The sequence below is a fragment of the Carya illinoinensis genome, chromosome 5, assembly GCF_018687715.1.
Source record: "Carya illinoinensis cultivar Pawnee chromosome 5, C.illinoinensisPawnee_v1, whole genome shotgun sequence".
NCBI classification, from domain to species: Eukaryota; Viridiplantae; Streptophyta; class Magnoliopsida; order Fagales; family Juglandaceae; genus Carya; species Carya illinoinensis.
Window position 1 is genome coordinate 48576834 of NC_056756.1, and position 27967 is coordinate 48604800.

Here is a 27967-nt window from a genome sequence, read left to right on the forward strand (position 1 = left end):
AAAAAACAGATATCGTTTCACTATGACAAATTATAAGAAGTCAATTTAGGTTTATTGAATGAGGTTTATCATTGTATGAACTGCATTGCTGATATTGACCCCAAAAGAGGAAAGATAGGTACAGCCTGTGATATTGGTTCCATCTAAAGGTCATTTGGGCTTCATTATGACGTTCGACTCTTCTACTGCAAAAATGTAAACTTACTTTTGACATTACAATAAACCAAAAAAAGGCATTCTTTATGCACTGGAGATTTATTGAGCTACTCCCCAAAACACCCAAGAACTGAAACTTTGTATCTGGAAACAGCAACTCGAGTTTCCCTGGGCCAGACCTGCTTAAAACAGAGGTCATTCCCAGGTACCGTAGTTACATATGGAAAAAGGAAATGCTCCTTCAATTATCCGGAGACTATACAAATACAGTCCCGGACTTTATCAATTTATCAAGAACTGGAAGAACCACAACAGGCTGCTGTCCCTCTTCCATCAAAATGAAAATTGGAAACCAGAATTGTCATGAGGTGCTCGAAAGGATCAGGGGCAACAGTTTCATTGTTCTAAAGATAAAATTATCCATACAAATAACGAGACAGGACCATACGTGCTTCTTTCATCTTTAACCGAGGACACGTTACGAACCTCTTCTTTGGTTCAGAATAGAAGAAACAACAAACATTGATACATAGGGTGAAATACGGTAAAATGAAAAAGTGCCCATCCCCTCACGTACCCCAGCTTGTTTAGCCCATGGCATACTTCTGGGTCCAGCTCCTTGCAGTTGTTTCATATTTGTTTCTGTCGGTCTTATACATGTGAGCAATCTCAGGCACCAAGGGATCATCGGGATTTGGATCCGTCAACAGTGAACAGATTGAAAGCAACACCTAAAGATGGAAAGAGAGAACAGTTTTAAACATTGTCAAATAATTTAGTCACACCTTGAGTAAACAAACAGCTCAAACTTAATAAAGGAATGTTTCCTATGGTTCCCTATAGACTAGGCTGCAAACTCTACAGACATGAAACAAATATCAGCTAACTTTCGGGATGTATCAATAAACCGATTTATCGGGATGTGAACACAGCAGGTTGATGCCATATCACATAGATATTGCCATATACAAAAATCATTTCAGATTTCTATCAGCATCTCAGAGTACTAGTTTTGAAATTGATCTTTTCTCTGCTACGGCCCAAGAGATAGAGGGGGATGGAGATGGGGCTGGGCATATTGGTTGTGTTCCAATTGATGATTCAGCTTATAGAAGCTGTTAAAGATGAGCAATCTCAGAAGAGTAACATAAGAAGCTTGAAAAAATATTATCTTGTACAGATTTTTGCAGAAAGCGACTATAATGAACAGAAACCTTTAACTTCTAGGATTTTTTCAGGACAAAAACCTTGGAAATTGTTAGGGCAGGGCTCCACTGCTCCTTCAAGATGTCAAGGCAAATGCTCCCATTGCTGTTTATATTAGGGTGAAACACCTTCGTTCTGAATGCTACCTGCAAGATCCCCAAACATCCACAATTGATGAGAGAGAGAGAGACAGAGAGAGAAGCATCAAGGATTGATGACACTTCAAAGTATACAAATAAAAACCAATATTCGCATGCCTTACATCCCAAAATCCTTAGCAAAGACCAGACCATTTTTAGCACCCATGGAGCCCTAATCCTAATAGATTGACCCCAGAATAGCATATCCAAATGATAAGAAATCAAACACCAAGAATGTTACAGTTTTCTGAACCATGGTAGAGATTAACCCTATCACACTTCAATTTCACTGTCACTGAGTAAACAATCAGAGTTACAAGCATAATGAGCAGTTGAAACTTAAATAAATTACAAATTAAACTATTATAGAGCATGAATAATCTCCAATGCAAACATAACACATGAGCAAATTACCTTGGGTGGCTTAAAGGGATAGTCTGGAGGAAAATGGATAGTAACTAGGAAAACACCCCCAGCATAAGGACTGTCTGGAGGACCCATAATTGTTGCTTGCCAGTGAAACATGTCTTCGGCAACAGGGCCTGCAGCATGAATACTATGAGACTGAAACAAAAATACACACTACAAGTACCCAAAAAAGGTAAAACTAATGAGGACAGATACAAAAGCATTGTGGCACTACCAGCACAGGTCGAGTGGCTGAATTACAAATATAACATATAGCAAAAATATTTGCATAACATTGATGTTGCATCAATACAGGTCGAATTATTTTAATGCCTCATATCGGGAATCGTATCCAGTGTTGTTAAAAGCACTAGGCACACTTAAGCACATAAGCCACTTAGAGCCAAGGCACAAAGTGCAAGAGCGTGCCTAAGCAAAGTAAAATGCACATTTAAAAAAACAAAGATAAAACTCTCTCTGCTAATAAGAATTTTATTACCAAGCATCGGCACAGCCCAAGTATACAGGAAGTATACCAAGGAAATACCTACTACACACTAGAAAGCAGGAAACTATGACAGAAACAGATTCAGTACATTATCATCATTCATTACAAAGATCCTAGCTCACAAACTCAAAGTAGAAAAGAAAAAATAATGAAGATCTTCAAAAGAACGCTCTTTATCTTCAAAAAATGATAAAATAATATATATTTTATTTTATATATTTAGCATATTAACTCTTTTATCAGAGTATAATACAACATGACAACCAGTGATCAACTAATTATATAAAACTCTAACATCAAAATGTATATACTTCTCTTGTGGCTTACAAAATATAAACAACCATGATATTTAATAGATATAACCAAAATAAAGCATATAGTTGAAAAAAAACTCAAAATACATCTCAAGGCAATGCCCAAAACAAACACCAAAAATGTTGGAGTGTGCTAAAATATACACCAATACAATGCAATCCTGGAATATACAAGCATCCAGTTTATTTTAATAACCCATGTGTTATATATTTATTATTTTTGGTGTCTAGCCATAGAGTCACATGCTTAAGGAATGATAAGGGGCTAAAGCTATCGACTTCAATGGGCTTGATTTTCATGATTTTCTTGTATCTATTTCTTCCTCTTCATTCAGTGTTTTCCTCTTGTATACTTCCTGTGTACTTAGGCTCTGCCAACTCTTCTATTATGAATAAAATCATTTTTTTTTTTTTTTGATAAACAAATTATTTATATTGATCAAAGAATGGCAAAGCCAGTTACACAACTCTAATGCCCTAACTAGGTAGGCACATTAGAGACAAGAAAATCATGAATAAAATCTTTTACTCATAAAAAAAATTAAACTGAACTTAGATGTCATCCAATAATAATAGAGAAATGCTTGATCCACAAAGAGAAATATAAAAGACTAATTTAGAAACTAAGTAGCTTGATGTAGTACATTAAAATGTAATACACTTTTTATGGTAAAATAGATTTAACATACCACATCAAAGTAAGTGAGTTTGTAAGGTTTTTTTCGTAATTCTCTTTGTAGACGTAACACATCTCGTAATAATATGAAGAAAATTGAAATAAAAAATGAGAACAGAGTTGATGATGTCACAATATATTACAAGTTTCAATCAATTTAAAGTATTGAGTTGAAAAGGGATTTTTTGGGTATGTTTTGTTATGGAAAGTTGTTTGGATATAATTTTTTAAGAGTATTTTTGTTTTGGAGTTGTAAAAGTTGTATTGATTTTTTTTGTTTGGGTGATGATTGGATGAGAATTTGCAAAGTACAATTTTTTTTTTTTTTTTTTTTTTTTTTTGAGATTCAAAAATGTTTGGTTTGATTTAAAAGATGTAGAAAATTTTGCTCAAACCAAACATACCCTTTGTTTATGCAAACACTTCTATATGGGCTGCATCATTTTAAATTCTAACCAGCCAGTTCCTCAGACTTCCATGCCTCAACCGCACAATGTACTTTAGGGCAGCGAAGAACACTCAAATTAAGAAGATCAAGCCAGATGCACTAGTTCAATCAGTAGAATGGAGGTATGACCTGATAAATTGGCCTGTCCACAGAAAAAATCCAACAGGATCACTGTAAATTTTACAATTTCACCAGGAAACAGTGAGCCTGAACATGCATATCATAGCTCCATGCAAAGGTTACTCTCACTCTACCTTCTCATCTAACTCTAGAGTAAGATCCCCAATCCCAACTAATTGAATATATCATTATCGATGTCCACATAGACATGAATTCCACTTAAATGGGACAAGAATAAAAGCTGGCCCATATCAACACAAACCCTTCACTAGAAATAAAGTTTTTCGTAAAAAATGATTGCCTTGATACCCACTTATTTTCCAATTCTGACAAGTAATAACCTTTGGCTCATTTCACCACCTTGACAGCCATTCCAAAGCATGGGCAGAGCCACGTTACACCAAGTGGGGGCACTTTAATTAGAAAACATTTTTTGCGTCAATTATGAAAATTCACTTTAACAATTTAAAAAACTATTTCTAAATTATATTAAAAAGTGAGGAAAAAAGGATACAGAACCTGCAAGAAGCTGGAAAAAAATTGTCTCCTTTTGTCACAGTAGTCAGAAAAAAGAAGTCAACGACCCTTGAAGATTAAAAAGTTTATATTCTTTTATAAATTAATCTCCATATATATATATTAATAAAAATTTGAATTAATTATCACATTAGTAATTTTCAGTAGACATGATGTGCAAAAAAATGACTTCGTAAATGGTAATATTTCTTACTAAGGTCCAGAGCAAACAAATGCATGTATGGAACATGTGTATGCATAGTTGTGCTACATGATCAATCATATATTCATAGGTTCAATCTCGCTACAATATACTTAACATATGCCATGTGATACCTTATATGATAAGGATAAATGTAGGTGGTGTATGGGATCTCACATTGCTTGGGAATGGGAAGTTCTTGCTCTTTAAAGGTTCCAATGAGAGCTCCAATTGTATCATTGACTAATCCTTTTTGAGTATAGACCATGTGGTTTGATTTGGGTCTTCCATTGAGGCATTATAAATGATATCAGAGTCTATCTCAACCAAAAATATGGGACTTAAGCCATGCCACCTACAATGGATAAGCCCAATGATAAAGATAAAGGTAAATGATGTATGGGATCCCACATTGGAAACGAGAAGTTTTTGCTCTTTATAAAGTTCCAATGGGGACTCCAATTGTATCATTTACTAGTTCTTTTGGAATATAGGCCATGTGGTCTGAGTTTTCCATTGGAGCATTACTTGCTAATTGTAACGACTCAAAAACAGCCCCTTGAAATCATTAGAAATGACAATAACTTCTCACTTCCAAGCAATGCAAGATACCATTCATGAAGCTCCTACACTCAATTTAGGGTATTACAGAATGTTATATATTTTTTCCATTTCATGACATCTAGGACAGCAATTTCAACTTTTTTAAAGGGAAATCTAGCAAAAATAGACAACTCCAAGTATCATCAAGTACCTCAAACAAGGATCCTGGCCACAGCACCCAAGCATGATGAAGTTCTAATAGTACTAAACAAAACAAGTACTGAAAAATACAATGGCACTGAGAGTTCCTCGAAATCGACCCCTTCTTAAGAAAGGCACGATTGTTATGCAAATTAAATATGTCCCACCCTACAGTTTACAGTTAGTTTCCCTCAATAAAACCATATAATGGCTGACATTTCGGAAAAATACAACATGTACAAGTACCCCAGAATTTGAAAGCAGACTATGATGTTAAGCACAATCCCCAAAAATGGGATAAGAATCACATTTAAACTTCAAACTATGTTTGTTTTGAAAAAAGACGATAGACAAAGCAAAAGAAAACATAAGAAAATCAATCACACAACACAGAGTTAACATGGTTCGGCAACATGACTACGTCCACAGAGCTGCAAAGGATTTTATTGTATTGAGGAATAACAAAATAGACTTTGGGACGAATTCTCCCTGTTCAAAACACTCAGGACTCATATACTATTAATTAATTACATATTTATAGTGTCATAGGACGAAAATCCTAATTTTCACTTTCTGTATTATTCGCTCGAGTGGATTGTTGAACGCGCCTCAAGTGAATTCTCTGTTGGGTCAGGCCAGGTCATCAAATCGGGCTGACGCACCAACAAACCAGGCTCCATAAACCAACAATGTTAAAACCCCTTGTCAAGCCAAAAGCAATACAAGCTTAGCACAACCATAACATCTTCTAGACGTGCTTTGTGTTGAAAACAACATTCTCGCATTGAATATTGAAACTATTTCAATCCCAAGGGCCTGAAATCCACAAATTAGAAAAGCCCAACATCTAAGACCCAACCAGAACTGAAACAATTAATGAGCTATAACACATGGGTCATTCGCCGGGCAAAAGAAGCTCCTAATATCATTCCAGAAAAAAAATAATTTGAATTCTCCACGCTTGTGACGGTCCCAGATCATCCATTATGCATGTTCCATTTTAGCGACTTCAACCAGAACTCAAAGAAGAAAAATCGAGAATTAACTATAATTACAAATAAGAATAATACCAAAATGAAAATAAAAATTATGGAATGAACAACCACACCGAGATGCCTTCGAAATGAAAAATAAAAAAAGAATAAATAGAAGCAGTAGTAAAAATCGAAATGAGAACAGAGATCAAGGAAACAAATATACTAAAAGCTTAAAACTTTGAGAGAGAGATAGAGATAATGCGACGGCCAAAGACGGGGTCATGAGAAAGTACCGGCGCTGCAAGATGTAGGAGGATCCTTCTGCAAATCCTTGAGTTCCTTCAAGATCCGCTTGGACGCCATCGCTAAAACCCCTAATTTACAGAAGATCGAAACCGCCCTATCCTCAGATCACAACAAAACATCACACAACACAACCCGAAACCAAACCGAACAAAAGAAACACGAAGGCGCGTACAATAATACAAAGGCATAAACCTTAGAAGATATATAATATGAGAAGAAGGGGGGAGGGGATCGTACCAAAAGAGGGAGAGATAGAGATCCTCCTTCCTTTGTGCAGCTTTCCTCGTGGTTTCCGGGCAAAAGCAAGGAAAACAGAGGAGGAAGGAAATGGAGATTCGGTGAGGTGGTAACTTGTTTTATGCAAATGCCCCGCCTTCCGGGCCCTCTTTGATTGGTTTCCCATTGGTTGGGTCCCGCTCGGTCTTTTCCGTATAAATTATATTGTTGATACCATAATGCTACTACACACATTTTTTTTACCTATTTCTCACGTACTCAGTATAATTGATCAGATTAATTTTTTTAATATATAATTAATCAGTAAAATATAAAAAAATTAAACAAAAACTAACTGGGTATAGAATTTTTTTTAATGATAATTGATTGAGATTAACTTTGGTACTTATCTTAAAAAAAATTTATGTACAGTCAGTTTTACATATTTTTTTACATATTTTAATGATATGATTAGTTAAGTATTAAAAAAATTTAATACAGTCAATTATATCAATAAATTATACAAAAAGTACACAAAAATAATTATATATAATATTACTTCTATTCTTTTTTATCATTCTCATCTCACCGTAGTGGCGGAACAACAATGTTTTTTTAATTTGAAGGGCCAAATTTTCTAGTGTGCTAGATATTAAAATTTAAAATTTATAAAAATATATATAATTAAATCTAGATAATTTGTAATTTATACGTAGAAATAAAATTTTAAAAATACAACATCTTAATATATGTTTCAGATTTCTTACGATAATGTTTTATGAAATAATATTCATCTATTATTATTTTTATAATGAAATATTTAGAATTTATTTACTTCATATAAACTATCAAGTAATCTTTGAGAATGTTATCTTTCATTCTAGTATATAAGATAGTTTATTAAGTTTCATGTAAATTTTAGATATTTTCGTGTCATATTAAGTATATAATACTATAATACAGACCTCAAACAAGTTTTTTCTTGCTCAATGAAGTTTAGAGGATAAAAATTCTCAACTATTTTTCATATAAATCACCAACTTAAAATAATTTTTTATTTTTTATTTTTACTTTGTATTCTATATTAAGAAACCTAATATTGTATAACAAAAAATTTTGGAATCCATATTAATAAGTTTTTTTTTTTTTTCTAAACTTAGTTTTAATTTAATTTTGATGAGACCATACTCTTAAAAATAAATAATATATAGAAATTATACAAAATTATGTGGGAACAAAATTGGAGAGACATTTATAAGTATATTGAAATTTTAAAAAATTTTGTAGAAGATATAGAGATTATAAATCTTTTTGAGAGGCCATTTTATATATTTATAAAATTATTATTAAAAACTAGGATATATTTTGATTTTTCAAAAAAATTTGGGGGCAGTCCTACACTGTCTCACCGTCTCATTATATATTATTAAATAATTAAAAATTATTTATTATATTTTACTTATAAATCAATTATTTAATATCATATTAAATAATATTGAAATGATAATAATAAGAAAGAAAAATAATTTATGCAATCTTAAAGTCTATATATCTCACGTATTCTTTTTATTAAAAGTTGATAATTTTAAGATCCACTTAATGGTGTCTTATATTACATATAAAAATTATTACATTAAACTCTACCATAATTTAATTATTAATATACTAGGATAGGAGCTGGACGACAGCCTAATATTCTTTCTTATATCAATCTAATGGGAAAATTCATAAGTTATAATTAATTTGTTCACTTAAATATTTTGAATTATATTCAAATTTCCTAAATGCTCTCCAAATTGAATATAAAAATATAAAGAAAAAAGTTAGTCATTGTCATTTTTACTAGAGTAATGCTAGAAATAATTCGGGATATATAAGCCCCGTCTACTATTTAAAAATTATATATGACATGTGGAATAAGTATTTAAGGATTTTAAAATTTTTAGTGGGATAGGAACTTAAATAGAGAAATACTCTAGCTAGAAAGTGATTATATAAAAATAATTCTATAAATTAATGTGGTTTAATTTGATTTGTCAGATTGTAAAGATATTTTTATTATAAAATATATCTAATAGATCACATAAAATCATGTAAATTTTTAAAATTATTTTGATATAATCACTTTATAACTATAACACATATAAAAAAAAATAATGGTTGAATCGCAACTTGAAGCAGTGCCATCAAATTCTTACCGTTTAAGTCTCTTTTATCTGGTTCTAGTGAGACTACAATAATGAGAAAAATAGTTTATCTATAAAAAAATTTTACAAAAATAAACTTCTAATTAACATGACTTGATATAATACGTCATATTATTCTTACTATAAAATATATTTCAATTACATGAGATAAGTCAATTTATATGTTTTTTTAATAAAATTTTTTTTATAGCTAGCACATCATCGGTCAAATAGAAAAGTCACCTCTTCTCCGACCATTTTTTTAATAGAAACAAAAAAACTCAACAAAGAAAGAAAAGAAATTATAGGGGCTACGAGTTGATATGAGCGGCGATCACGTCTAATCATCTCTGTATCACAATTTTTTTTTCCCTTTGTACCGCGTATAAGGATGATGAGCATATAGTCAGCCTAAAACTCAAGTATGAATCTAAACCTTACTCTGAGAGTGTAGATGCAATTTTTTAGAGGGTCAGAGACTCAGACGGGTGAAGACTCAAGAGCCCCTCCTACAAAATAAAGAACATGTTATCGGAATCCCTTCAGTCTTCGTTCGTGTTTAATTTTATGCAATCAACAGAGCTTGGGTGCATGAGATCATAGGTTCCAGAACTATTGGGTGCCTACATAATTTGCGGACTGAAAAGAAAATAATAAATATATATATTCTTAATCAAGTTGAGGAATAGCTACGGTACTTCATGCAAGGATTTTACGTATACAGAGAGATATTGTTAGATGGGGGATAATGGAGAGGTTTCTTTTTGTGAACGGTAGCTGGTCTTAGAATGCATAAGAATTTTGAGACGTCTGCAATTCCTGATCGCAGTAATTCTTGTTTTGAAAGAGTATTGCTTTCTTATAAGTTCCTGTAATTTTAACTTAAGAATGATGCCCGAAATTTCTTAAGAGTTGTTCTTACTAAGATCTTAATATTGAACCTTGTAGCTTATTAAGAAGAAAAGATCAAAAGTTTTGTTGTTAAATCTTCAATTTTTATCTATAAATTCTGTTAGAGTTGCAATAAAAACTTGTTCAGAAGAATGCTCTTTACTGGGTGTATGTTGTTCCATATCTCCGGAAGGTTCGAGTATCATGTGTCAACGAGGAATAATATTAGGCACTGTATTAAGAGAATTATGGAGGAATGTTAGGCACCGTTTGTTGTATATAATTGACTTTCCATGTATAGTATTCGGTGGCATAGTTTATATAATAAAGAGAAATCTCAAGGCCAGATGATTCGATCATTCACATAGAGTTTCATCTTATCTTTGACATGGTATCAGAGCTATGTAATCTTTGACTCAGTTTCTCTTTCTCGGCAACTCAACGTGAAACACTGATCTGTACCTCTCGGCACCATCATCTCGGTAGATTCTGCATCTCTCAGTTCAGCAACCCAACGTGAACCTCTGGTTCTGCAGGTTGTCGGCGTCTTCTGGAGTATTTTCAAGAACCCAACGTGAACCTCTGGTTCTGTAGGTTCTCAGCGCCTTATGGAGTATTTTCAGCAACTCAACGTGAACCTCTGGTTCTGCAGGTTCTTAGCAGGTTCTCCTCTCCTCTCGGCAGGTTCTCGGCACACGAGAGCTCCTTGCTATTTCGTTTCTTTTTCTCTCAGCAAACCAGAAAGCATTTCTCTCGGCAAACCACACGAGAGCTCAACAACGTGATCTCATTTTTTCTGGGTATTTCTCGGCAGCTACGGAGCGCACGAACGAGCACTTCTCCGAATTTTTGGTGTTCGAAAATTTCTAGTGGTTTGGTGTTCTTTGTTTTTTGGCTGTTTTGGTGCTCTCTGATGAATCTGTGAGATGACACCTTCTCCAAATATTTTTTCTTTCGGTATTTTTCTCGGTGCATCTTCCTCTCGGTGTTTTTCGGCACATTTATTTATTTATTTTTTGGTCTTCACGTGTTGAGAGTTCTTTTGGGCAGCTCAAGTAATATTTTTTTTCTTCCTTCACGTGGGTCTCTTTCTTCACGGGTTGGCTCTAATTTTTTTCTATGGATTCTGCACATGTGTGTATCAAGTTTATGGGCAACAATTATTCTACATGGGCATTTCAGTTTGAACTCTTTCTGAAGGGAAAAGATCTTTCGGGTCATATTGATGGCACGAATGTTGCCAAACCCTCTGCTTCTGAAAAATCTCCGGATGACAGGTCTTCTCCGTCATGGGCTGTGCTTGATGCACGCATCATGTCTTGGCTTCTTGGTTCAGTGGAGCCTCATATTGTCATCAACTTGCGACCCCATCACTCCGCTCAATCTATGTGGGCTTACTTGAAAAGGGTTTATCATCAGAATAATTATGCTCGTCGCTTTTAGTTAGAACATGTGATTGCTATGTTTCAACAGGATAGTCTTTCTATCCAGGACTACTACTCGGCTTTTCTGACCCTTTGGCATGAATATGTTGATTTGGTTACAGCGGATGTTCTCGATGCCTCTCTTTGCACTATTCAGACTCTTCATGCGACTAGCCGCCGTGATCAGTTTCTTATGAAGCTACGTTCGAAATATGAATCTGTTCGCTCCTCTTTACTGAACAGATCTCCTGTTCCATCTCTTGATATTTGTTTTGGAGAGTTATTTCGTGAAAAACAACGTCTTAATACTCAAGCTATTTTAGAGCAATCTCATGGCAGTTCTGGGATGACTACTGTAGCTTATGCTGCCCATGGACGAGGACCACCTATAAATTCTAAAAACTTGCAGCGTTTCTACTGCAAGGCATATGGGCATATTGCTGCCAATTGTTCTAAGAAATTTTGCTCTTATTGCAAGAAGAAAGGTCACATTATCAAAGAGTGTCGTACTCGCCCTCAGCTTCGTCCGGCCCAAGCATTTCAGATTTCGGTTACTATTCCTCACACAACACATGGCTCTCCTTCCGATGCATCCTCTGATTTTGCACCTCCTGCAATGAACTACTGCACCCCCGACATGGTACAACAGATGCTCATTTCGGCCTTATCAGCAATGGGGTTCCAAGGTAACAATTCTACTAAACTCTGGTACGTGGACTCGGGGGCCTCCAATCACATGACTAATAATCCCACTGCTTTATGCCATGTCTGGCCTTACGTTGGTCAATCTGCTATTCAGAATGCCAATGGCAGCTCTTTGTCCATAGCTGCTGTATGCCTTTTCAAAGCTCACTGATGTGTTTCTTGCTCCTCAGCTTTCTACGAATCTTATTTCTGTTGGCCAATTAGTTGATAATAATTGTGCTGTTAATTTTTCTGGTGATGGTTGTGTTGTGCAGGACCAGGTAACGGCGGAGCCGATTGCGAAGGGACCTAAAGTGAGGCGCTTGTTTCCACTATTTTTGTCTGTCCCCAATTTCTCTCCAGTTTCTTCTATTAAGTTTTTTGCTTGTAATAATGTTTCAGATCTTAGTATGGTATGACATCGTCGTTTAGGTCATCCTCATACTCAAATCTTATCTCATGTATTGAACTCTGGTTTACTTAGTAATAAAAATCGTTCTTCTTTATCTCTTGAATGTGATTCTTGCAAACTTGGTAAAAGCAAAACTCTTCCCTTTCCTTTGCATGCTAGTAGAGTATCTCACTGCTTTGATCTTATCCATAGTAATATTTGGGGACCTTCTCTGTTCCTTCACATGAAAAGTTTAAATACTATGTGACTTTTATTGATGATCATAGCAGATTTACTTGGGTTTACTTTCTTCGCTCTAAATCTGAGGTCTTTCTTATTTTTACTGAATTTTTAGCATATGTTGACAATCAATTTTCTGCTTCTATTAAGACATTACACACAGATTCCGGTGGTGAATATTTGTCTACTAAGTTTCAAACATTCTTGGCTTCTAAGGGTATTATTCATCAACGTTCATGTTCCTCTACTCCTCAACAAAATGGAGTAGCCGAACGTAAAAATCGTCATCTCCTTGATGTGGTACGTACTCTCTTGTTAGAATCTTCTGTTCCATCCATATTTTGGGTCGAGGCTCTGAAAACAACTACTTATCTGATTAATCGTTTGCCTTCTCAAGTCTTAAATATGGAGTCTCCCTATTTCCGCTTATTTGCTACGCAACCTAGTTATGATAACCTTCGTACATTTGGTTGTGTATGTTTTGTGCATTTGCCTCCTTATGAGCGACATAAATTATCTGCTCAATCTGTCCGATGTGCTTTCTTGGGATATAATGTGTGTCAAAAGGGATTTATGTGTTATGATCATACTTTACATTGTATACGGATTTCTAGAAATGTTATTTTATTTGAAAATCAACATTTCTTTCCTGTGTCTTCTGTGTCATCCTCTTCTACTGTGATTCTCCCCTCCTTTGAACAGTCATTCTCAGATCGTCATCCCGTCAGTTCTCGCTTTAGACTAGGTTTTGTGTATACGAGACGCTCCCACCCACAGTCTCTTCCGGTGGCTCCATCGATATCTGCTCTTACCATGCTCCAGGACCAATCAGTTGCAACACCCTCAGAGCACTTGGCACGTCGCTCTTCTCGAGTGTTAGTACCTCCAGATAGGTATGGATGGTTTGCTTCTGCTCTTACTGCTACATTATCCAATTTTGATATTCTCACATGCTACTCACATGCTGTCAAGCAAGATTGTTGGCGACAAGCTATGTAAGAAGAAATTGCTGCTTTAGAGGCCAATCACACCTGGGACATTGAGCCATGTCCTCCTACCATTGTTCCTCTGGGTTGCAAATGGGTTTATTCAGTCAAAGTCCAATCTGATGGACGTTTGGAACGTTACAAAGCTCGACTTGTTGCACTTGGGAATAATCAAAAATATGGTGTCAATTATGAAGAGACCTTTGCTCCTGTGGCTAAGATGACTACTGTTCGTCTGATTCTAGCTCTTGCTGCTTCCAATGATTGGCCACTACATCAGATGGATGTTAAGAATGTTTTCCTTCACGGTGATCTTAAAGAGTGTATTTACATGAAGCCACCTCAGGGATTGTTCACCTCTCTGACTTCACATGTGTGTAAGCTTCGTCGCTCCCTTTATGGTCTCAAGCAAACTCCAAGGGCTTGGTTTGATAAATTTCGTACAACTTTATTATAATTTTCATTCAAGCAAAGCAAGTATGATACTTCATTGTTTCTTCGAAAATCAGACATGGGTATTGTTGTTCTTTTAGTTTATGTTGATGATATTGTGATCACTGGTTCCGATTCTGTCCTACTCGGCCAGCTCAAAACTCATCTCTTAGAGTCCTTTCATATGAAAGATCTTGGATCTCTCACATATTTTCTTGGTCTTGAAGTGCATCGTAGTCCTTCTGGTATTTCACTCAATCAACATAAGTATGCTGGTGACTTGGTGACTACAGCTGGCCTACAGGAAGCTACTTCTGTTGATACACCTATGGAATTAAATGTCAAGCTTTGCAAAAAGGAGGGTGACTTACTTGTTGACCCTCGATTATATCGAAAGTTGGTGGATAGCCTTGTTTATCTCACCATTACTAGACCAGACATTTCTTTTGCTGTACAGCAAGTCAGTCAATTTCTTCAGGCTCCTCATCATCTTCATTTGGCTGCTGTCCGTAGGATCATACGCTATGTTTAGGGCACTTCTGCCCATGGTTTATTCTTCCCGGCTAGCAACTCTACTAGTCTTGCTGCATATTGCGATGTTGATTAGGCTGGTTGTGCAGATACACGACACTCCATCACTGGTTGGTGTGTGTTCTTAGGTAATGCATTGATCTCTTGGAAGAGTAAGAAGCAAGATAGAGCTTCTAAGTCTTCTACGGAATCGGAATACCGGGCGATGTCTTTAGCTTGTTCTGAAATTATTTGGCTTCGAGGTATGCTTGATGAGCTAGATTTTTCAGAGACCGATCCCACACTTCTACATGCCGATAATACAAGTGCTATTCAGATCACGACCAATCCTCTCTATCATGAGCGCACGAAGCATATTGAAGTCAATTGTCACTCTATCCGTGAAGCATTTGACACTCGTGTTATCACTCTTCCACATATTTCTACTGAATTTCAAATCGCTGATATCTTCACCAAGGCTCTCACTCGTCATCGACATTGCTTCTTAAGTAACAAATTGATGCTTGTTGATTTACGAGCATCAATTTGAGGGGGGCTGTCAACGAGGAATAATATTAGGCACTGTATTAAGAGAATTATGGAGGAATGTTAGGCACCGTTTGTTGTATATAATTGACTTTCCATGTATAGTATTCGGTGGCATAGTTTATATAATAAAGAGAAATCTCAAGGCCAGATAATTCGGTCATTCACATAGAGTTTCATCTTATCTTTGACATCATGAAGCTGCTGAACTGGTGAAGGAAGTACAATTTGAGGAAGTTGAGGGTCTGTGATACTATCAGTAAAGAAAAGACTTCTGCACTAAGAGAAAAACTACTCTAGTCAGACGATATTTAAACATTTTGGTTTTTGGTTACACTGGTTTTCACGAGTGTTAGTGTTCCTGAAGCTCTTTTATATATGTAAATTTCAGTGGTGTTCCCTCGAGTTCTTGTGAAAAAACGAGTTGCACTTCATTCTTATGCCATCACATTTTTGTACACTCTTCTGGGGATTGACACTAATGTAAAGATGAAGCATTCTTTAGCCATTGCATGTCGAGGTTGTGCTGAGCATCAAGTTCAGCTCAATTGAGAAATATTTTTCTTATTCTGAATTGAAATATCTTACGTTTATCCTTTGCAAAAGAAGGGATACTTTGATTTTATTTTATTTTAATACTTGCAGCAGTTCATGTCGATGTATTGAATGGGATTATATAGAATTTTGAAATTTATCTGAAAGGATGTTTGCAGCTAGACATTCTGCCTGCGCTTGTATGTTTGTCATGTCTTTCCCTTTTTGGTCAGCATCTTGAAAACTAAACTGATCGGCCCATAATAATCAAGACAATGCATTGGCAGAAATCTGATCTGGAGGAAAAGAATTCCAATAAACAATTTTGGTTGAAGAAATTGCAGTCACATAACCCAAGAATGTACGACAAAAAAGTACAATAAGAAACTTATGTATATTAAGTTCTGGAGGCTCACTTCCCATGGAGTTGATAACCTTATTTATGCATGTTTCTGAACGCTCCTCGATACACAAACAATCTCAATAACCAAAGGCATTTGCCCAACTCAATTTCAATTAAATCTCAATGTGAAAATCATAAAATTTGCTAGGACTAGAGAATCTCAAGGGGTAACCATGGAGGATCCCATGACAGAGGAGGATCCTATATCAGCTATAACAGGTGATGGGGTTGAGATTTCTGACTTCTGATCGGCTGATGGTCGCTTTCCTTTGTTCACTCGACGAATTTCTTCCACTAGTTTCACTACATCCTGCATGTTTGGTCTATCCTCTGGCATTTTAGTAACGCAAGTCAATCCTATTTGTAACATCTCTACCATTTCCTCCTCTATATTAGGATACCTCAAAAGCTCTACATCAAACACTTCCGCTGTCCACTCTTCCCTAACCACAGAATTCACCCACCTGACTAAGTGAACAACCTCATGGCCACCTGTGTTATGTACAGGCGACTTTCCTGTGAGAAGCTCAAGCAGCAGCACACCAAAGCTGTAGACATCAGATGCATGGGATGATTTCCGGGTGTCTGTTACTTCTGGGGCTCGATATCCTGCAGCCCGCATTGGCAGAGACACGGGGCTCATCAATGCTGCTAAACCGAGATCAGACACACAACCATATCCTTGGGAGTTGAGGAAAGTGTTGGAGGCTTTTATATTTCCATGGACAAGTTTGTTCCCACCATTTTTTGTGTGGATATGAGCGATGCCTCTTGCTGCACCGATTGCAATTCTGAGCCGGGTGTCCCAGTCTAATGGAGTCCGGCCGTCCTCTCCTCTTTTACCTGCAACAATTGCAAACATATGATTTGCCAAAGAATGAAACTTATTTTGGAACTGTAAGGGTCACGGTAGGTTTTATACAATTTTGTTGTTGGGCATTATGTAAAGGATGGGGCTACATCCACCACTCCCAGCTCCCGTTAGGAGCTATCGTTAGTTATCATAGTATTTTTTTTTTTTTTTAGATGTATTTTTTTAACACTTTAATTAGTCTTTTTTTAAAAAAAAATTCACAACATCATTAAAAAAATACTTTTTTAGTCACTAAGTAAAAAAAAATAAAAATGCTAGTGATAGCTCCCAACGGGAGCTTGAGTGGTTAGACTATCATTTTCCTTATGTAAAAGCATTGGGCATTATGTAAAACCACATTATGTACAATGTGGTTTCCCTAATTTCAAAGTTGAAATGAGATTTCACCCAAGAAAATAGGACTTCCTAGCTGGGCGGGTGCTTCTAAGAATCTGACCCCAAAAATGGTATCACTCCGTATCAGTTGCTCCATATAGTTTTACCTTATTTTTCTATTCTTTTTTATTTTTTAATGGTCATAACCGACACCGACATACAGTAATTTAGAACAGCTAGTCTTCATACAATATCCGACTTTAATGTAACTAAAAAAAGATCAGGCTTTATAGGCTGAAAACAGTCCACAGAGAGAAGTAACACAACAGCAACCATTCTTGACAATCTATAAGTGCCTTTTCTGCGCCAGGGGATTAGCATGAATTTAAGGTCTAATGCTACTGAACAGGGGAAGAAGAAGAAGGGTTCAACATACCATGTAACATTGCCGATACGCTCCCTTGACCATGGTAATCATACACCACAAGCTTCTCATCCTTCGAATGGTAATATGCCCTTAGCGCGACTACATATTCATGCCTAATACTCCCAACCACTTCCATCTGCTGCACAAACTCCCGTTTTCCCACACTCACTTCTTTAAGCCTCTTCACCGCCACAGTATTACCATCCTCCAGAGCCGCCTTATATGTTGTACCAAATGCTCCTTTGCCAAGTACCTCAGCAGAGGACATCAACAAGTCCTCCAAATCAAATGCAAGATTATTCCCCTCAAAGAAGGTAAGCTTCTCATTCTTGTCTTGGCTCCCAGAAACCCCTTTCCTTAAAGAGACTTCTTTCTTTTTTTGCTTCTTAGGAACCCCACTTCCATCTCTATTTGAGCAAAGCATCATAACAACGGCAATAACTGCAAACAACAGAACAATTCCAATAATTGTTATTCCCAGTATTGCTTGTTCTCTAAGTCGTCTCGCTTTCTTCGGTGGTTGAGCATTAGGAGGCTGAACTGGAAAAGCAGGTGGAAGAGCATTTTCCGTTGTTAGATTGTTACCAGAGAACGCAGAGCTCGGAAATTTCTGAAGGATTTTGGGCACACTTCCATCAAGCCTATTGTTGGATAGATTTAACTGCTGCAGACTAGGAACATCGAGATCAGGAATTTCACCCGAAAGTGAGTTGTTGGCAAGATTCAACCTCATGAGATGGGTCAAATTTGAAATTGAAGTGGGGATACTCCCATTAAAGCCATTGTTTGAGAAATCAATGACAGTTAAATTCTTCCAAACTGAGAAATCCAAAGGCAATGGGCCCGTGAACTTGTTGTGTTGAAGATAAACGGCGACCAAGTTTAAGAGATTGGAGAAATCAGAAGGGAAAGAACCTGATAGAGTATTCGATCTGAGGCTTAGAGTCTGAATTGCCGATAGGCGACTGAGAGTGTTTGGGGGAATTGGACCACGTAAGCCAACTCCTGGCAATCGGAGCTCTATGATTCTGGAATGATCATTATTACATAACACTCCTGTCCAGTTTGTACATACAGAATAGTTCTCAGTCCAATTGAGAGAGTGCGATTGCGACATGTTCCGAAGAAAATCAAGCAATGCTTGTTTATCCTCAACTGGTTCGGTAGCAACGTGCGAGAAAATTGTTCCAAACAAGAATATGAACAAGAGAGAGAATTTCCTGTCCATCTTCTCCATCGGTGTTACACAGACGAATTGGTCAAGCAAATTTGCAGTTAAAATGAAACAGTCTGCAAAACTTTCTCACATCTACACGAATTTAAAAAGAAGATGGATTAGAATCGGAAAGAAAAGACACTCGGAATTTTCTAATAAGATAGTCAATAATAGTTTAGGCATTTCATGGAAATTTAGTTATAAAAGATTCACCTGTATGGATTTCCAGTCATGCTCTATTTTGTCAAAATAAGCGGTTGTAGCTGGAAAAACTGAGTTCAGATAAAGAAATCTGAAATTCAGATTTTAGACATTCCATTTATTAGAACCAAAGGAAAGATACTCTACCAAGCCCGACACAGCTTTTTGTTTCAATTCTCATTTTTATCGCAAACAACAAAATAGACAAGAGACACAAAATTTCCCTTTTTGGCTTTTCCTTTCACTTTCTCATGACACAAACAAAGGATTCGAACAGAAATATCATAATAGAGTTTAAAAACAAAAAAACAGAACACAAACTTACTTGCTGGCTCCATCCAGATGAGACCAAACTTGCTACTTCGCACAAACAGCATCTCCTGTCTCACTCTTTCCTACTAAATATTCCCAGGTTCAGCCCTCTCCAAAAAGATGAAATTCTACCGAGCATTAAACCAGAAGCAATTAAAAGGCAGTTAGTTGCATTCATGGACTTTCAGAAGAAATTAGCAGAGAGAATCCACTATGGGACCTCGCAAATGATGATGGCATTGATGGTTGATAAATCGTTAAGCTAAATCGTTTACCATTTCTATTATTTTCTTTGTAGCGCGGGACCAGGAGATTGCATGTGGGGGAGGCAGAGAGAGAGAGAGAGAGAGTACAGACAAAGACAAGAGGACAGAATGATGCAGAAAGATAAGGAGGTCGCTACGCAGTTAGTCATTAGCTCCAGAATTCCGCCCCTGATGGTTCTTATTCTTCTTCGAGGAAAAATTATTTTGTTTGGTAGTTTGCAAATAAAATATGAGTTGGATTCAAAGGATGATTACATAGACAGTGAGTTGGGTAATTGAATATATAGTTTTTTTTTTTTTTTTTTTTTTTTTTGTCTAAGCAAGCGAGTAGACTTTATTAAAAAATAAAAAAATATGATACATGATGAGGGGGTGAGGTTTTCTAACAAACGTTCTAGCACAATAACAACAGTGTAAAAAGGTGAAAAAACATGAATTTTAATGATTAATTTCCTACTTTTCATCTATGTTCTATCAAGAGAATGCCGTCTTAAAAGATAATAATAAGACGTTCATAAAAAAATGTCATGTTGGATTGGTAGCGATAATATGCCATGTTAGTCAGGGGAAGAAGATTTGTTTGATTACACAGTTCAGATAAGATGAGATTAGATATTTTGTTAAAAGTTGAATAAAATATTGTTATAATTTAATTTTTTAATATTAATTTTATTTTTAGATTTGAAAAAATTAAATTGTTATTATATTTTGTGTAAAGTTTTAAAAAAATTATAATAATAAAATAAGATGAGATATTTGAAATAAACAAACGGAAAAAATGAAATGAAAATAAAAGAAAACACAAGATTTAGGACAGCACTTTCAACTTTGTAGTTAGTGATAATCCTATATGATTAGTAAATGCTACTTTCAAATTGGAATTGTTTAAGTTGTTTGCATTTGTCAAACAATTCACACCTTTATTTCAAATCTTGGTATAAGTGAACACGGAAGCTAATTCCATTGTGCATGATGATGATGATGATTTAATTTTATAAGGGCTATAATTTTTTTTTTTCTTAGTCAAAGTATATACCAAACCCTAACGCCTGTTTGGGATTGTAGTATAAATTTTAAAAAGTGTTTAAATAATTTTAAAAACTTTTTAATAACATTAAAAGTTTTTTAATAGAAAAAATTAAATTATTTGGGTGTTGCATATTAAAATATTTTAATTTTAAATAAGTTAAAAGGTTCTTTAAAAGAAAAATATCATTTGCCTCAAACGTTCTTTTTTAAATAATACGAAACATAATTCAAATTTTAAGAAATTGTCAATAAACAAAAATATCCATATAACTTTAAAATGATAACAACTTTTAAACTTTTAAAAATATAATAATAATTTTAAAAAATTTAAATAATTATCATTTTTATCTCAAAGAGTATATTTTTAATTTGTTTCCAAATATATATAATATGTTTGAATTTAAAAATAATTTAAACATATAATTACTAAATAGTAAATAATTTTTTAATAATAAAACTTATTACTTAAGTTATATCTCACATCGTAATTTTAAATAAATAATCTTGTTTGACTAACGTGTTTAAAAAAAAATAAAAGAAAAATAAATGAGTTGGAAAATCTTAAATTTTATTTACATTTATAAATACCATATTTTTCAAAGAATAATTTAAATTTAAATTTATGTAAAAAAATGTATAAACTGCAGGTTTGGTAAACAAACCTGTATCTATTGGAATTTGACAGCCACCGAATATAAATGGGTGTTCGGCCAATCAAGAACGACGGTCTCGTAGGTGACGTGACAGAGACGGACCTAATACCACGTGCAACGTTATTACACGCAACCCTACGGTGTTTCTATCTGACAACGACAACCAACGTGGGCCTTCTGATGTGGTGTACACGTGTGTACAAAAACCAATCTCTACGGTTCATATTTCGTCGCCAATCGCCATTATCACAGAGCAGCAGGGAAGGAAAATGACAGATGTATGATATTTTTTATAATTATTTATATAATTATATTTTAAATAAAGATACTTTTATAAAATAATTTATAAAATATAACATCATTTATTATAAGTATTTTTTATTTTAAAAAATTATTATAAAAAATTATCAAAAAAATCATGCGTGTATTATTACTTATTAAAAAATAAATTCGATTCTATTGAATATGCAAAAAAAAAAAAATGTCGTGAGTTGCATCCGCATGAATTATTTCTTAATGGCTCAGGAATAAAGTCAACGAAGTTAATTATAATTTTCCTTGAGTGTGCTTGCAGAGGCATGCTTGAACATGACGATGATCTATTTCTTACAAAAGTAAACTAAATCTGACATATAAAATACCAAGAACTTAATTGAAATTAAAACCAAAGACATTAGTGATCTAAACATGGTGGGGATTTTTCTTCTTTTAATAATTATTTCCACTTGCAATTACATTCTATTCCTTTTTCCTGATTTTGCAGCATTGATTAGTGTTGGGTTACATATAAAGCCTAGTTGTGAGTTAAAAAATTGCAAGTAGAGAGTTCGCTTGACTGTCACTTGATTTTAGCTCAAGCGAATATCAATCCATGAGTTCGTTCACTCGATAGTGGATTCAAACGAAGGTCATACAGATTATTTGCCCAAAATTTATGTGACAGCAAGTTCGAGCAAAGATTAGGTAGATTGTTCACTTAAGATCCGCACGATATTGGGTTTAAGTGAAATACAAACCTTAGTATTCACTCCAGAAGCGCTTGACATGCTACTTGAGTCAATGTTCAATTGGTTGTTCGCTCGAGAAGTGCTTAATACGGTACTTGAGCAAAGAACCCAGTTTTTGCAAAATTAGAGTTTCTAGTGCCATTTTTATAAATATGTTATATTTTTATTATCTTGGTACAAAATTCATTAGTTTCAAAGTGAACTAAGCAAAGGCAAAGTATGAAAGCATATTGTGGGAAAAAAAAAAAAAAAGCTCTAGAGAGAGAGTTGAGATTGTGTGAATATAGTGTGCTCTTGTAACTCACTGTATAGTTTTAATCTTAATTGGAATAAAATTTCATGTAACTTTGTGGATGTAGACACATTTTTAAACCACATTAAATTCTGTATGTCATATGCGATTACTTGATTCTAGTGTTTCGACAATTATTTCATTGTTCCATTATCGTCGTGTATGAGTGTGGTGACTCTGGTGTTTATACCACAACAATTGATATCAAAACTTTGGATTAGAGTTTGAGGCTGAAAGATATTTAGAGAAGATGTGAAGATTGGAATCGAGAAGTCTGATGGCACAGATTTTAGTTTTTGGAGGAGGCAGATCGATGATTATCTCTACAAGAAGATCAAAATGTTGCTTGAGTGAAAAATCTAATTTTTGCCAAATTAGAGTTTCCAACGCTGTTTCTAAAAATATGTTATGTTTTTGTTCACTTGGCATGAAATTCAATAGTTTCAGAGTGAACTAATGAGAGACAAGTATGAGAGCATATCGTGAGGAAAAAAAATCCCTAGAAATAGAGAGAGAGAGAGAGAGAGAGAGAGAGAGAGAGAGAGAGAGAGAGAGAGAGAGAGAGAGAGAGAGAGAGAGAGAGAGAGAGTTAAGATTGTGTGAATAAAGTGTGCTTTTGTAACTCACTATATGATTATAATTTTCAATAGAATAAAATCTCTTACAGCTCTGTGTATATAGGTACATTGTCGAACTATGTTAAATTCTGTATATTGTGTGTGATTGCTTGATTCTTATATTTTCGTAGTTATTTCATTGTCTATCTCATTATCGTTGTATTTGGGTGTGGTGACTCTGCTGTTTATACCACAATAGTTAGATTAGTTGGATTAGGTTGATTTTCTCAAATTGGGTTTAAAGAGGACATATTCTTTGACCGGAAAAAAAGAAAGAAAACACAATCCCAAGTTAATTGGGCATACCAAACCCTGCATTGTTTTTATTATTGTTTTTTCTTTTAAATTATTTTCAAGCAAACCTTTCAATTTTATTTTTTTTTCCTTTCTCCTCGCTGTTGGGAACATTTGTTCATCTCGTTTCTTTTTTACCACATGAGCACTAATTTATTTATCAATTTCAATTTTACTTAAAACGAAAGCAAAATAATATGCATATTATTATTATATGAATACTCGTAGGGATTAGTAAATTGATATTGAAAGTCATACGCATCCTTTATTAGTTCTTCGTTAGTATACGGCCCTAAACTCACCACCACAACCTCAAAGCCCAACAAAAAGTGTTGTTCATAAAGGAAAGAATTAATTATATTTTGTAACATCTGAATTTCAACAAAATCAGAGTGGCGCAGCGGAAGCGTGGTGGGCCCATAACCCACAGGTCCCAGGATCGAAACCTGGCTCTGATATGGTTTTTGGATAGTTTTCCTTGATTTTGATTCATTGCCAAGGAGTCAAATAGTTTAAAACTCGGTGATTAAAGTCTCTAAAACTTGTCGTATGGGTCGGATAGAAGTGCATTGACGGATGGACCGTCACATACGTACACTCATATTACACCGATTCTATCTTTTCTCTGAGTCAATGGGGGCTAAATTTCTCTATATCTTATAGTTTGGGTAGAAGTGGACCACTCAAATATCCAAGACTTCCCGGAATTATATATAGCTAAGACTTTCGATCTCTAAACCCTGTAGTATGGGGACCTCTTTTTATTTTTCCCTAAAAAAGTATAGAAGATTTAATTTATATATATGTTAGAAATATCCAAAAGAGTGCTTTTGTTCTTTAGCTAGCTTAGGGGTTTATCAACTTACGAGTAACAAGTAGCATCTGCATTCCTGAGGGTATAGTGCATGGGGGACTAGGAGACCCAAAAGATAGAACTTTTACAGTGTAAAAAATATCTGTAGTAGTTGTGGGTTGATCAGATATATTAGATCAAAAAAGAGATCAAGAGCTGATATATATGATCCATTCAAAAGAAACCCATAATCTCAATGCAAGTGTAATTCTGTTTTGTTTTGTTTTTTTTTTTTTTAAATGAGATGAAACTCTAATTTTATTGATTGCCATAACTTTTGGCAGAGAATTACAATAAAAAATATGGGGGGTTTACAAATATTCTAGAGAGACCAAAACAGGCCTCAGAAAAGATCCATAGACTCCAGTTCAAAATTACAATATTCCAAAACATCATAAAGACAAGGAAAATCAACCTGCAAGAAAAAACCAACACAAACAGATATAAAATTACTAATACAATCCCATATCATGTATATTAAATTCTAAGGGTGTAGCATGATGATGATCTCCTGTCATTTTTAGTGATATTTCAAACACCACCAAACATGAGTTTATACTTGATGTCATCGAAAAACTTGAAGTAAGCAGATCTCCAATCCTTCCTGAATGCCAATGGACCAATTACAGCCCAAAACCCCACTGCAAATCCCAATGGCATGCTAATATAAAACCACTTCATCTCAATCCATCCGCTATCCTCGCTGCCTTCATCTTCAACGTTTGGACTCGTTGTTGACACCAAGGGCGTGTCATCCCCATTGCAGCTGGTTGTAAGTGGAGCTCCACAAAGATCATGGTTGCCTATGAAACTCAGTGCACTGAAGCTTCGTAACTGAGTACTTGAGGGAATTCTGCCAGATAAGTTATTGTACGACAAGTTTAACTGACTCAAGAATGTTAAATTCGCCATGCTTTGAGGTATTACACCGGTGAGTTGATTCATTGAGACATCGAGAGACTCCAATAATTTCACGGCATTGATCTTGTCTGGAATCTTTCCGTGGAGTTGATTGTGGGAGAAGTTCAAGAATCGCAGGCCGATGAGAGTGGTGAGTTCCTCAGGGATTTCTCCAACTAAATTGTTGCTCGAGAGGTCCATGCTTATGACGAGAGGCAGTGTATTTCTATATTCATACTCCATTCCCTTCGTTACCAAGAATGCTTTCTGTGAGTATCCTCCGTTTGGTGGGCCAAAATCAAAGATTCTGTCGTAGCCTTCTTGTCTCATCATCGCGGTGAAATTACCAAAGCATCTTGGAATAGATCCTGAGAAGTTGTTATTTCCAAGGTCCAAGATTTGAAGGGAAGTTTGTTGACAAAGCTCCAGAGGAATATGACCACCAAACTTATTCGAATGAAGCACCAGAACCATAAGAGTTTATAGACGGTTCCCCAACCAAATGGGCAAGACACCAGAGAAATGATTTTCACTGAGATCTAAAAGCTCTAAAGCAGTGCAGTTCTGCAGGGTTGACAAATTTCCAAACAGATTGTTTTTGTGCAAGGATAACGACAGAAGCGAGGGTATAGAACCCATGGAGCTTGGTATGTTTCCTGTTAGGTTATTGTTCCCCAAGTATAACTCTTCTAAAATATACTTCGTCCAACAGTCAGGAAGTTCTCCCGATAAAAGATTTGTTGACAGATCAAGAAAGCTTAGAAGATGTACTACTCCGACAGCTTCACAAAAAATTGGAGAAAATCCATTGAATGAGTTACTGGAAAGATCTAAATACCGAATTGCAGAAGAGATGTTGGGGACAGGGCCAGAAAAATTGTTTGAATCAAGATAGACTTCTCCCCCACAAGATAAACTTGGAATACTTCCACGAATTTGGTTGTGAGAAAGATCGAGTAGATTGAACTGGGAAGAGTGGTTCCAAAACCAAGAGGGGATTACGTCTGAAATTCCTGTGTTCGATAAATCTAGAACTCGAAGACCGTTGATCAGTGACTGAAGCCATGCAGGAAAACGGGGCCCTAGTGGCCATGACCCCAACTTCAAAGTTTCAAGTTGGAAGGGAGGAACCCAATTAGAGCTTACTTGCAAAGTGAGTGGATTCGAAGAGGCTGAAAGTTTTTTCAATCTTGTTAGGTTGGAAAGAAGCATGTTGGAAACTGAACCCCCGATAAAATTTTGAGAGATGTCTAACTCTTCAAGATTTGAAAGCTTTCCAATACTTTCGGGAATTGTTCCATTTAATTGATTGTCAAAGACGGATAATACCCTCAATGACGACAGGGCTTCTCCTATAGACATGGGAATTGGACCAGAAAGCAAGTTAGAGTGAAGTAAGAGAGCAGATAGTGTTGGACGTGTCGCTAGTTGATCAGGCAAAGCGCCTGAAAATTGATTCTCAGCCAAATTTATGAACTCCAAAGTCCTCACGTTACATGCAGATGCATTTCCTAAAATTTCAGACAAACCTCCCCCAATCTTGTTGTTAGATAAATCCAAACGTTGCAGATTACAAAGATTTGCAAAGGATTTTGGTAAAACTCCTTCAAGGTTATTGAATGACAGGATAAGATGCAACAGTTGGGAAAGGCCTCCAATGGCACTAGGAAGTACTCCTTGAAATTGGTTATATGACAGATGGAGACTTTTAAGAGTAGTTATATTGCATAACCAATTAATCGAATCTAGATCAATGCCACTGGAACTTAAATCAAGTGTATCAATTGATCTAAGACCACGTATCCAGTCAAGTTTTGAAACAAAGCGGTTGAACGAAAGATCTAAAACTCTAAGAGAAGAAAAATTGACATGAGGGATAGGATCCCAGTTATCAAGCCGGCATGAATACAAGTATACCTCTGTAAGAGAAGGAAGCGTGTTCATCACCTGTAGCCAATTAGATGCTTTGTTAAGATTGACGTCACTCATGTCTAGGAATTCTAGCAAGGAAAGATGAGACAACCAGGTGAGATTGTCAATATCGAGGCCTGAAAGACCTCGAATATCAAGATAGTGCAAGTTTGAGAGATTTCCCAGCTGATACGGGTTCCCACCCCTGAAACTTCCCGCATTTGATAACTTCAGATATCTTAGATTTTGAAGGTAAGGAAAGAAACTTGGAAAATGATCATTCTCGAAATGATTGTAACTTAGGTCTAAATATCGAAGATGTTTCAATTGCAGCAGAGAATCGCTTATATTCCCATATAACGCTGATTCATCAGATGGATTTTGGAGGTTTAACTGGATGACATGCCCAGTTATGTTGTCACAACCAATTCCATTCCACATGCAACACTCTTCGCCAGTCCAAGAAGAAAGTCGGTTTGAAGGATCTGTGATACCTTGTTTGAAGGTCAGAAGGGCTTCTCTTTCCTTTTTTCTGCAAAGAACATTAGGATTTCCATGACAATATTGGGTAAGCATGGTGATTGCTAGGAAATGGTACCAGAGTAACATGATAAGGCTTGTCTTCTTGCTGGCCAT

At 35.5% G+C, this 27967-nt stretch overlaps 4 protein-coding genes and 1 non-coding gene across 11 annotated transcripts; 1 reads left to right on the forward strand and 4 right to left on the reverse strand.

Moving 5' to 3' along the window:
• Positions 1–525: 525 nt before the first annotated feature.
• LOC122311316 (ubiquitin-conjugating enzyme E2 10) lies at positions 526–7160 on the reverse strand. 2 transcript variants are annotated; one of them, XM_043125839.1, is made up of 5 exons: positions 6959–7160; positions 6709–6789; positions 1917–2044; positions 1404–1508; positions 526–887 (listed from the first exon to the last, which is right to left on the reverse strand). In XM_043125839.1, exons 1-5 carry the CDS (start codon positions 7122–7124, stop codon positions 744–746), a joined length of 624 nt encoding a protein of 207 aa, XP_042981773.1. In that variant the 5' UTR covers positions 7125–7160; the 3' UTR covers positions 526–743. The 2 variants fall into 2 exon arrangements, with proteins under 2 accessions (XP_042981773.1, XP_042981774.1); XM_043125840.1 differs by having other exon boundaries at positions 6709–6815; positions 6959–7076.
• Positions 7161–16058: 8898 nt separating this feature from the next.
• On the reverse strand, positions 16059–20016 carry LOC122311317 (probable inactive receptor kinase At4g23740). Of its 6 annotated transcripts, none has more exons than XM_043125845.1 (5): positions 19785–20016; positions 19523–19637; positions 19210–19268; positions 17790–19089; positions 16059–17007 (listed from the first exon to the last, which is right to left on the reverse strand). In XM_043125845.1, exons 4-5 carry the CDS (start codon positions 19015–19017, stop codon positions 16325–16327), a joined length of 1911 nt encoding a protein of 636 aa, XP_042981779.1. In that variant the 5' UTR covers positions 19018–19089; positions 19210–19268; positions 19523–19637; positions 19785–20016; the 3' UTR covers positions 16059–16324. The 6 variants fall into 6 exon arrangements, with proteins under 6 accessions (XP_042981779.1, XP_042981776.1, XP_042981780.1 ...); XM_043125842.1 differs by having other exon boundaries at positions 19210–19288; XM_043125846.1 differs by lacking the exon at positions 19210–19268.
• A 4037-nt stretch (positions 20017–24053) lies between these two features.
• TRNAM-CAU lies at positions 24054–24125 on the forward strand. Its single transcript has one exon. It is a non-coding gene; the product is annotated as a tRNA-Met (tRNA).
• A 926-nt stretch (positions 24126–25051) lies between these two features.
• On the reverse strand, positions 25052–25894 carry LOC122310445 (receptor-like protein EIX2). The gene has a single exon (XM_043124319.1). It carries the CDS (start codon positions 25892–25894, stop codon positions 25052–25054), a length of 843 nt encoding a protein of 280 aa, XP_042980253.1.
• A 6-nt stretch (positions 25895–25900) lies between these two features.
• LOC122310446 (receptor-like protein EIX1) lies at positions 25901–27967 on the reverse strand. Its single transcript, XM_043124320.1, has one exon. It carries the CDS (start codon positions 27965–27967, stop codon positions 25901–25903), a length of 2067 nt encoding a protein of 688 aa, XP_042980254.1.